The 11,187-nt window shown below is 39.8% G+C and overlaps 2 protein-coding genes across 4 annotated transcripts; one reads left to right on the top strand and one right to left on the bottom strand.

Moving 5' to 3' along the window:
* Positions 1–46: 46 nt before the first annotated feature.
* LOC104761908 (uncharacterized) lies at positions 47–8,137 on the bottom strand. Of its 3 annotated transcripts, XM_010485076.3 has the most exons (26): positions 7,611–8,137; positions 7,065–7,284; positions 6,777–6,900; positions 6,615–6,677; positions 6,431–6,532; positions 6,167–6,335; positions 5,968–6,066; positions 5,637–5,786; positions 5,517–5,556; positions 5,318–5,375; positions 5,147–5,229; positions 4,823–4,921; positions 4,591–4,706; positions 4,352–4,470; positions 4,108–4,178; positions 3,431–3,536; positions 3,126–3,265; positions 2,817–2,975; positions 2,405–2,508; positions 2,030–2,205; positions 1,364–1,553; positions 1,135–1,234; positions 786–954; positions 587–669; positions 429–505; positions 47–348 (listed from the first exon to the last, which is right to left on the bottom strand). In XM_010485076.3, exons 2-26 carry the CDS (start codon positions 7,131–7,133, stop codon positions 177–179), a joined length of 2,838 nt encoding a protein of 945 aa, XP_010483378.1. In that variant the 5' UTR covers positions 7,134–7,284; positions 7,611–8,137; the 3' UTR covers positions 47–176. The 3 variants fall into 3 exon arrangements, with proteins under 3 accessions (XP_010483378.1, XP_087354145.1, XP_087354146.1); XM_087498020.1 differs by lacking the exons at positions 47–348; positions 429–505; positions 587–669; ... (2 more) ...; positions 1,364–1,553; positions 7,611–8,137 and having other exon boundaries at positions 2,072–2,205; positions 2,344–2,508; positions 7,065–7,443; XM_087498019.1 differs by lacking the exons at positions 5,637–5,786; positions 5,968–6,066; positions 6,167–6,335; ... (3 more) ...; positions 7,065–7,284; positions 7,611–8,137 and having other exon boundaries at positions 5,147–5,239; positions 5,517–5,555.
* On the top strand, positions 7,583–9,632 carry LOC104761909 (glucan endo-1,3-beta-glucosidase 6). Its single transcript, XM_010485077.3, has 2 exons — positions 7,583–8,139; positions 8,402–9,632. The coding sequence occupies exons 1-2, from the start codon at positions 7,811–7,813 to the stop codon at positions 9,504–9,506; spliced, it is 1,434 nt and encodes a 477-aa protein (XP_010483379.1). The 5' UTR covers positions 7,583–7,810; the 3' UTR covers positions 9,507–9,632.
* The last annotated feature ends 1,555 nt before the right edge of the window (positions 9,633–11,187 follow it).

The raw sequence follows: 11,187 nt of genomic DNA, 5'->3' as shown, positions 1-11,187 counted from the left end.
CATTCATTCTTGTTTTATCTATTAATGTCTATCTTCAAGTACGAAATTTGCTAAGTTCTACATCCTTCTGTAATTTGCAGTAACGAATCAGAATACAGATTACAACAAAATTGTTGCTCATGTGTGAGATACAAAATGAGTGATAATACTACACTGTCTTCTTTAGATTTTGGAGATCAGTTGATTTTTGGCTTAGGAGCCCTTGGCTTTAAGACAACGTAAAGAAGAATCGCAACTATGATAAAGGCAGGAATTGTGGTCATGTCCACTTCCACTTTCACCTTCCTCTCTTTTGTGCAGTGAATTGGGTGCAAGACCCCCACAGTTGCATTCACTTCTCTTACGAATCTGATCAAATAAAAAGCCTGGGTTTATAGCAAATCATTCCTCTTAAAAACTGTAGCAAGGGTAAAAGAAGGTGTACTTACGAGTTCGTAGCTTCCTCTAAGGTATATAGAAATCTCATGGCATCACCATATCGTGTTTCTCCCGCAACATTCGAAAGCTGTTAACATATAGCAAAGACATCATTTGGCTTTCCCAATTGCAGAAACCAAGCTAAATGTACAAATGTGTGTGTACTCACCCGTCTCCACAGGCTAACCACATACTTGTACTTGTTCATCAGCTCACGTTCCCTCGATCGGAAGAGCTTAAACGTTTTTTGATCTTGTTTCTGGTCAAGGATATTTACACTAGCATATTAAGACCCGCAGGTAATAAAAGCCCTTCATAGTTCAAATTCAAAACCTCAAAACATAAATTTAAAGAACTTCCAAGGATACTCGTTCGCTCCAGCCGCAGAAGATGAATCCCTGAATTGACTGCTTGTATTGATTCTTCGAGCGCCGTAAAAATATAGCTCCGGGCAATTGTGTCAGATTGAAATAGTGAAAGGCGCCAACCTTGAGAAGTGATGGATAAGGGATTGCAACCTACTGACCATGTCCAGTCCTACGAAACACCATTTTCAAAAGATTGTAAGCCGGACCATCAGCTTCTTTATTTGGAGATTATAATTAATGTTTGTTTGTCCTCGGTTCAAAACATTGCAATAGTTACCAGCAATATGAAAATATTTATGGAACTACATAACAATGCTATTTTGTATAATCTGTCAGCATAACTTTATACCTCAATTGCACTTTCATGAGCTACACTGTAGACAAGATGAAGAGGAAGCAATCCAGCTAGATGTTCGGCAACAGAGGCCATGGCTGCTTTCACCGGGGTCCTGTGTTATAAAGATGCAAGGAAGAAGGGAAAACTCATTTACTCTAACTCACTCATGACGTGCAAAATCTAACTAGGCGCATTACAAAATTTCTGCTAATACAAAGCTGCTAACATGTATGTGTTATACCTTAGATCCCATAAAAGTGATCTTCCGTTGCATTGCAAATGGCTCTCCCATGAAGATGCCTCCGACTGAACAACAACGACCATATTTGAAAGTGCCTTGGCTTGATAATGCTTGTCAATCAGGAGCGGATCCCCATTGATGAGCCAAAAGATAGGAATTTCAAGAGTAGACCTGCTGTGGGCATGACCTCCTGAATTATATACGAGATTAGACACAGAGTGTCAATGCCAATCACAATGTATCAACATCAACCAATGCATGGGATCCACTAGCAATTAACGCAATCACTCAAATTGTAACAATTCTAAACGAAGGCGGTAGTAAATATATATCTCACAGCTCAGGCACAGTAAATAATACAGTATCTCAGATCTTCTGCATTTTTCTTACTACCCTACGACGAAAACTTGAAGTACATATGCAAAAGGAGAACAGTTATCAAAATTCTCAACGTAATTGTGATCCATAGAGTCTACATCAATATATAAATTAGATAGAAAAACGGAACACCAAATCACTTAAAAACTGGTAGCAAATAGTTTCTAGTTTAGCATTAAGGAAAGGCTTCTCTCGTGACTACAAAGGTGCCACAGCAAAAGAGATTAATAGTGACAATTTTCAAAAAATATCTACTTAACAGAGCGAAAATTTCTGTTGTTAGCTGACCTTTAAGGGGAGTGTGATCGTTCAGCCTTTGTAATTGATACTGGAGGATTGATGAATCAAGATATGAACGAACAGTCTTCCGGTAAGTTCCATTGACAAGCAATAGAGGGACAGCTGCTGCCCTTCGTGCTACTGAAAAAGCCATAGCCAATGCAGGATCCTCAGAGAGTGTTAACCTGTCACAATTGTTATTGACACTTCAATACAGCTCGAAGTTGCATACAGAAATCGGAGGGGGGATAAATCATCTAAGAATAATTAACATGTTTCTCTCTTTTTGGGGACAAGACACTCTACTAATTTTAAGGTCTAACCACATTTTGAGGCTATCGTTTATCAAAGAGGGTCAGAAAGATCAAGCCTTTCAGTGCATACATATGCTGGCTGAACATAGGCTTCTGAGAAGGTAACAACAGCGAAGAAAGCCCATCCATGATGGCATTGAGATCCACCGGCAGCTGTTTGATTTGTCGAACTTTCTACATCAATAAAATTACAGAGTGACGACCTCATTCAAGCATCTATAGAAACTAAATTGAAAAAACTGCAGGCAATGTTATTGGTAGGATGAGGTAACTATGCTAGTTAGCAATAATATTTCATTATCAAACATAAATTACATAATCTTTGAAAAGAAAATGACAAATGTATTTCATAATTTTACGTTTTATTCATCTCATGACATGTTTTTATCCCTGTGACTTTAGATTATGAGATTAACTGAAGTTGTCACCAAAATATGCTTGACCTGATGGCAAATCCTTTAGACCATTTGACACGAACATACCTCTTGGGTGATGAAGACAAGCTGAAAAGAGATTTTCTCATAATGATGAAATGCACCATCAGCAACTGAGGGTGATATTATATGTCTAATGGATCCCCAGAGAGTAGCACCTAAATGTGCAAGGAAAGTATCGCGTGCAACTGTGTAACTTTGGAACTCCTGTGCAATCGAGATTACAGATGCAATGTGTAAAATTTTTTTATATAAAACTGAAGCATTATGATTCTAATCGCCTTACTGAAAGAATTCTCAAACCAGCAAGGGAGATAGCAACAGAAGAAAAAACCTAGCGTGGGACCACGAAAATACCTCATGTTCATCGCTAAACAAATTCCAGCTCTCCATTCGTTTTAGTGCATCCATGGCTTTTCTCTTGTGAGTCTCATCATATTCCTCTCCGTCAAATGACTGGAGCTCAGTTTTTAAATCCCGCATTCTTTCATCAAGTTCTTGGACACGTAAATGAGGACAAAATGAGGAAAACACACACAAAATACTGAAAACAATTACTCAAGAAATAATGTGGGAGCTGTGCAGAATCCTTCTTTGAAACCAAGGGGGTGCATGAATATATGAAGAGGGTACATGAAAACAAAGCAGCGTTGAGGAAGCACCTTCACAAAGAGCAAGTTTCACTTTCCTTCCCTTGCAGTGCTTGAAAGCAAATAGTTCATATACATCAATTTCAGCTAGAAGAATGTCAACAGCCTGATGATCATTCTGGGACAAGAAAAAGAAAAAGAAAAAGCAATACTGAGAAGTCTTACGCCAAAGCAGTTCAAACATGGCAAATGAAAACATAACTCAGAGATATTGCATACTGTGGACCAGAACACACTTGCTTTTATGCACATGCGTCAGCCTCAAAGAAATACAGCTCTAAGGATCCAAATTCTTAATTAACAAGTGATATGTTCACCTTTATAGTACATGAAACAAATAATAGAGAAACTAGTTCGTGGAGCTTTGTCTGAGATGATTCTTTAATTTCAAGAGCCCATGACTCCTAATCTCCTATACCCAAACTCTCTCTTACTCTTCTTTTCTCAACACCTTAATTTAAGTTTTTTCTCTGATCTTATCACTATGGTAAGTCTACCCACCACCACAGAGGTAAACTTTATGTTTTCCGCCTCTTAAAAAGTACCAGAAATTTGGTTATTCAACTTATTTGTTAGTCCTATTCTTGTTTGTACTGGAGTACAACAGTGCCCACGATAATTCAGGTACTTCCAAAATAAAGGTTCTTTTATGAACTGAATGGCTGCTTATTTCACCAATTAGAACTCACCTCTCCAAACACAGAAAATTTATCTTGAATTGCAGCTTGAAGTTTATCTTCTGCTTCATCTTCAGATATTTCTAGCAGAAAATAAAATCATGGACACAAGATTAACAGAAATTCAGGAAACGATTTTTCCACATGGAAAAAGGTCATGATAAGCCTAGGTAAATGGTCAGGATAAGCCTAGGTAAACGGTCAGGATGTTTACAACTTAGAAGCCATTTTGCAGAAGATTTATTGCAAATAATACCTGCAACAGCACCAATAGTCTTTCCCACATTTGGCAAACTAAGTTCGGTTCGCACTCCTTCCCCACCGACCGAAGGTCCCCATGAAAAAGGGCCAGCAGTTAAGTCAATGAATGCCCACCTGAGAGGAAACACACACAAAATCATGAAACATACAGCTTTAACAATTTATTGGCATGCTTAAGATGCGCTCTAAGCCAGAATGAGTACACAAATGCATTGAGAGCTTCAGAAAAGCAACCTGCCCTTTCCGATCCAGATATCAGTCAGACATTCTGAGTTAAGATTGCTTAAGTCTCCAGCTCTTAAATCCTTTTCTAGAATCACCTTCATATCTTCATTTTTCCCTTTAAGCAACTTGAAATTTCCATTGAGAAAGATCCAAAATTAAGCACATGTAAGGACATCCATGTTAAGCAAAAATAGATTTTGGGACAAGAAAGCATTAGGCCAGAGTAAAAGAAGACTGGTACCTGCAAAACCTTACTCTGAATGAGTTCCGCTGCATCTTTACCATGAGATAGCTGTTCCAACTTATTAAGAGCATCCTGCCATGCATTGTACCACTCGGCCTGAAAGAAAGACAACAATCAACAAAGAAAAACACAATAGTCAATGTACGTAAGACGTAACGAAACACCAGATACTCGCAGCACAAAGGATCTGATTCCCGCATGTGAGTATAGCCATTGCATATCTTACAAGACTAAAAATATTGTCAAAATAAATATCTTCCATATCTTACAAGCATTAAGGCTAATCAATGGAATACTAAAACTTGCCATAAAATAACTAACCGTATCAGTCTCCTCCGCATTTGTCCAGGAAAATTTCAGCATTGGATGTCTGTCGTAGAATGGCTTCTTCACCATATCAAATGCTACAACATACTTGCACCAGGTTGCAAATAAGAAAACTGGAATGTACATCATCAATGGAGAAATATCGTTTTTATTGCCTTTCTATACCTAATATATTTTCTGACGGCTTCCCAGACTGAAGAAGTTTTTTAACATTGTCCTTGTTCTGCGAAAAATAAAGAGAGTAAGGAACTAATAGCGAAAATAACCAAGAGATCACTTTAAACGACATTCTTCCTTTCTTTGTGTTTGATTATAACGCAATTTCTTTTGAAGCATGAAACGAATCTGAGGGATCGAGACCTACCTCTTTTAGATAAGATATCTCTGAGTCTGAGAACCCTCTCCTGCAAAAATCATTTTATAAGTCTAGTATATTTTTCATCCGTAATATAATGATATGATAATGTAAACAGCAGGTCCTCACCAGTATCCATATTTGGCTTTTTTAATCTCATGTTTGGGATTCAAAATAAATACGTTGTATGCATCCTCGAGATGAAAATATTCCACAAGGCTAGTGAAAATGTATTCCATCATCTCAACATCCACTTGCCATAGAGCACTTTCCTCATCCCTGTTACCATAAAAGGAGAGAGTATAGCATAGAAAAGACTCAGAAAATGATAATCAGGACCACCACTCAAAAAAGTACTGCAAGCAGCAATCATGAGTGACGTAAAGATGCCAGAACCAAGTGACTTCCATACGACATAGTCTGAAGCAAGAAACCCTTTGAAATGGATTACCACTATTACCTATTGGGAGACACGTCATCTTTACGTGCTAAAACATTGATGGCGCGTTCAATTACTGATGTCACCTTTTCTCCCATTTGTATAGCATGTACAGAAAAGCTGACAAAAGGAAACAAAGGCCCAGCAAAAACTATATGTAAAACCACACCAACATTACTAATGAACCACCAGTAAAAAGGTCACAAAAAGATGACTGTACTTGTAGTTAACGCGACTGATGATAGGAAGATGGTGTTTCACCTCCTTTTCAATGTTAGTCTTGTAAAAGGGGTTGAGAACTTCTTTGGTTTGTGGAACTCGTGTATGTTCAAACATGTGATCAAATTTATTGAACCAACGCTCAAGTTCCTCAGGACGAAGTTTGAAGTCTGGAAGAAGTGTGTTTAAAAATATTATGAACAAAAGAGAACATCAAGTGATGGCTACAATTCAAAGGAAAACAAGAGAGGCAGAAGCTATTCACCTTGGTTTCCTTTTCCTTCAAACCCAATGAAAATAAAATTAACTGGCACGGGAAGATAGACAGAATCGACTTCCATAAGGTCTAGGTAGCTCGCAATATTTCCTGAAAAAGATGCAACTCAAATTGGAGCTAGCATGTCCATAAGCATTCACATCAACTGAATTGAAAACGAAAGGCAATTTACCTGACTTGGTGTAATTCAGAACACCAGAATTCGGATGGATTGATGACTCCAAATCATCAAAATCTGATAATAGCGTTAAGTAAAATAGTGATGAAAAGGAACGAACACACAGGAAATCCAAAAGCAACAAGAGAAGGAGAGGCCTGGGGAGACAGAAGATACCAGTACGAAAGACAGACTCGCTCCAAAATCTGCTTTTGTCCCTGAGATTGAACAAGGAAAACACAGAAGACTTTGCCGTATTGCGTTTTCCATGAGGAGCTCCATATGATAGAGATGGTATGAACTAACAACAACCACGAAATCAATCAAACAAATCACGCAATTTCAATTGAGAAAGAGAAAAGGTAATTTTGAAAAAAACCAAAGCATTAACAAGATAACTTCGCAACTCATCAAATTTGATTTTATGATCATGTTACGACGGATCGAAGAAGGAAGAAATCGTACCAGGAGAGCAACACAAAGGGTGAAAACGAGCTTGGAAACGGATTTGTTCCCAGCCCCGAATCTGCGCATCGTCTTCTTCTTCTCCTAGTAAACGGTAAATCGTAGTAGGGTTTTTGCTCTTTCCTCCCGCAAAAATTCCTCCACTGGCCACTGTCTTCTCCACACAATTTTTTGTTTTCTCTCCGTCGATTAACCAAAATATTATTATTTCACCTCTAAACTAATAATAAAAAAAAAAATTAAAAAGTCTTTAGCTATCAACTATTGAGTCAAAATATTTTGTTCTAAGAAAATCGAAAATAGGTGACCAAAAAAAAAAAAAAAGGTGACCATTATAATAAATCGAAATTTAAACTTATGGGAACAATGGGTAAAGAGCAAAAACCCTACTACGATTTAGCTGGATATTTAACCAGTAAACCAAATTAATTATTTCTAAGATATGGGCCTGAGATACAAAAGCCCATATTTCGGTAAAAGAACTTTTATGAGAGAGCACCAAACCAAACTCCAAACTCGAGAGGCATCGTTTGACGCGATGCTTACGTGTCATTTTGTCGTTATGGGTTGCCGAAAGCAGAGGTCACTCGCTCGTGCGTGGTCGCTTTAATACCCAGTGGACTGAAAGAAACAGTACAGCTCAGCTCACAGCTCAAAGCTCAAAGCTCAAAGCTCAAACTCCAAGCTCAGTGTGGTCTTGTATCGCTTTCCGGTGAAGAGAAGGGTCAGATCGGCGAGCCATAGATATGGGTTGGGGTTCGTTGTTACTATTATTGTCGGTGGCGGTGTTTTGTCAGAGGGCAAGTTCAATTGGAGCTAACTGGGGCACACAGGCGTCGCACCCTCTTCCACCGGACATAGTGGTGCGGATGCTTAGAGAGAATGGTATTCAGAAAGTGAAGCTCTTTGACGCGGAATACGACACTCTCAGAGCTTTGGGCAAATCCGGTATAGAGGTTATGGTCGGTATTCCCAATGAGATGCTTGCTTCTCTCGCCTCTAGCCTCAAAGCCGCTGAGAAATGGGTTGCTAAAAATGTCTCAGTTCACATCTCCACCGATAAAGTTAACATCAGGTCCTTTTCTTTCCTTTTTTAGTTTCTTTAATCAAAGTTTCCTTTTTTTTATTAGGGTTCCACATTTTCACACTGTACAAGTTATAAATTTAGAATCAGTTACTTTGACTTTGAGTATGGATTCTCCTAGACAGTTAGTAGCTATGTCTGAAATTACGGGTTACTGTCTTTTTTTCTCATGTGTTAACTGTACCAGACCAAATTAATCTCACTAAAGTAGGTGTTGAATTGATGTTGTGATTTGGTTGTTGTACTTGTACAGATATGTGGCTGTGGGTAATGAACCTTTCTTGTCGACTTACAACGGGAGCTATCTGAGTACTACTTTCCCTGCGTTGAGGAACATCCAAATTGCAATTATAAAGGCTGGCCTGCAGAACCAAGTGAAGGTCACATGTCCCTTGAACGCTGATGTCTATGAAAGCTCCACCACTTTCCCTTCTGGAGGTGATTTCAGAGCTAATATCCGTGATCTCATGATCACTATCGTCAAGTTCTTGAGCGAAAATGGCGGCCCTTTTACTGTTAACATTTATCCCTTCATCAGTCTTTACAATGACGCCAACTTCCCAGTGGATTACGCTTTCTTTGATGGAAACTCACAGCCAGTGAGTGATGGTGGGACTTTCTATTACAACATGTTTGATGCAAATTATGACACTCTAGTGCATGCCCTCGAGAAGAATGGGTTTGGTAACATGCCTATCATTATTGGGGAGATTGGGTGGCCTACTGATGGGGACAGGAATGCGAACTTGGACTATGCTAGAAAGTTCAACCAAGGCTTCATGGCCCATATCTCAGGCGGGAAAGGGACTCCGAGAAGGCCTGGCCCTATCGATGCATACCTGTTCAGCTTGATAGATGAGGACGCCAAAAGTGTTCAGCCTGGATACTTTGAACGACACTGGGGGATATTCACATTTGATGGCTTACCTAAATACGCCTTGAACCTAGGGACAACCAACACAGGAGCTCTGATCCAGGCAAAAGGAGTACGCTACCTACAGAGGAAATGGTGTGTGATGAAGCCAAACGTGAAGCTGGATGATCCACAGGTGGCTCCCAGCGTGAGCTACGCATGTAGCCGTGGGGACTGCACCAGTCTCGGGGTTGGGACGTCGTGTGCGGATCTGGACGGGAAGCAAAACATATCGTATGCATTCAACAGTTACTTTCAGATAAATGACCAGCTTGATACAGCTTGTAAGTTTCCAAACATATCAGAGGTGACCAAGACGGATCCTTCAACTGGAACCTGCAGATTTCCAATTATGATAGAGCCCTACTACGGTGGGGCTTACCGGGAACACAGGTTCTTCTTTCCACTACTGATGGCTGCTGCCATCGCACTCTCTATTTTTTGAAGGTTTGGTCTTTGTCAATTTGTAATTCTGTGTGATGGCTTGAACTCTTTATTTATTTCTTCTTGAATTCTTATAATCTCTCTTCCCCAGACCATATAATTATTAGAGCAGTTTTCAGAGAACAAACTAACCTTATTATGCTAAGTATTTAGCCGTTTTGATATCCCTATTCTCAATAAATCAGGCAAATGAGCAGCATTTAATTTAATTTGGGGTTATGGTCATTGTACGAGCAAAACACCTCAAGGGACTGAAGTAATCTGAGCCTTTCTCACAAACAAGAAAGGTTTCTTGCTCTCTTTCTCCTTGAAGCTCTGTTTGTTGCAAACGCTATCTTTTTGTTGTCGGCACTCTTATTGCCTCCCCATCTCCCCAGCCTCCACTCCACTATGTGTTCATCAATAAATCTTCAAATGAGTTAAATCCTCCAGCATAATGCAACAAGGGGATCATCAGAACTCATGCAACTCTCCTAATCCATCTGAAACATATCACCGGAATCCATTACAAAGAGTCCAGAACATGTGATAGAGAAACGTGTTATGCCAATAATTATTACTTTTTCTATTTTATGTTAGGGTTATATTACCTGTTTAGTACCGGGCATTGCACAACTTAAACAAATAAAGATTTTATGGGAAAGAGCAAGCAAATTAATAGGGGAAAACGTGAGATCGTCACTTAAAACAAGTCGAGATTGAGCTCGTTAGTTCACAAGCGAACTAGCAAGCTAAAAGTGACGAACTGAAAATAGGAATGAATTATACGAAAGACAATAACAGTTTTCGATGCAAAGTATCACTCTTTAGGTATTGTTCGCGGGTCCCGATCCTGATCCCAATAAATGCTTTCTCTCTTTATAGGAGACTGTTGACCTAGAGTTCCCTAGGGTTCCCGATGCGAATTGTCGAGATTGCCCTCTGCGGAAAGTGAATGGCTTTCTCACAATCTTGTTGGGCTGAAATTAGAATTAACTTGTATTGTTGGGCCGAGTGGCATATTGGGCACAACCCATATCCAACAATAGTCCCCCCCTTAGTCCGGAGAGCGGCAATTCTTCTGCGATCATCGGGCATACTTTAAATTGTCCGTAATATGTCTGCTCAGCAAAGACCGTTTCGGGTTGCTTTCGAGAAGAGATTGCTACAGTGACTTTTCCGTTAACTCCACGCTCGTCTTCCGAGAGACACTCGGGATATCCACTGGTCTGAAATCTTGAGTGTGGTATTCGATGAATTTCCGGAAAAGAGCAGATCGTAGATTGAGGTGACGGATTTCGACACTAAAATTTTCGTTTTATTTACTTATTTATGTCTCCCCATCTTCTCCTTTTTCTTCACTTCCTCCTCTCCATAAAAAGGTAATTTTCTCTCTCTATCCTTTTATTTTTATGTTTCTACTTCTTTCTCTTTCTATTTTTCTCTCCCCTTTGTTTGGTCACATATCCTTGAAGCCCTAGCAGCCGCCGCCGAGCGAGCTTCTCATGGGGAGATCGCCGATGGTCGGCGGTCGGTGAGGCTGTTCGGTTAGGGATCGGCACGATGTCGATAAAGGGAGAGATGGAGGTCGCCGTGCTGGCTCGGGCTTGAGTGGGTTTGAAGGTCATCAGATCGAGCTGGGTTTCGAGGGCGGCAGAGAGAACGATGTCGGCAACGGGATGGTCGGAGATCGGCGCCGTTTG

The sequence above is a fragment of the Camelina sativa genome, chromosome 18 (genome assembly GCF_030686135.1).
Source record: "Camelina sativa cultivar CO46 ecotype springtype chromosome 18, ASM3068613v1".
Taxonomy (NCBI): domain Eukaryota; kingdom Viridiplantae; phylum Streptophyta; class Magnoliopsida; order Brassicales; family Brassicaceae; genus Camelina; species Camelina sativa.
The sequence above is the reverse complement of the archived record's forward strand: the minus strand, read 5'-3'. Positions and strand labels throughout refer to the sequence as shown.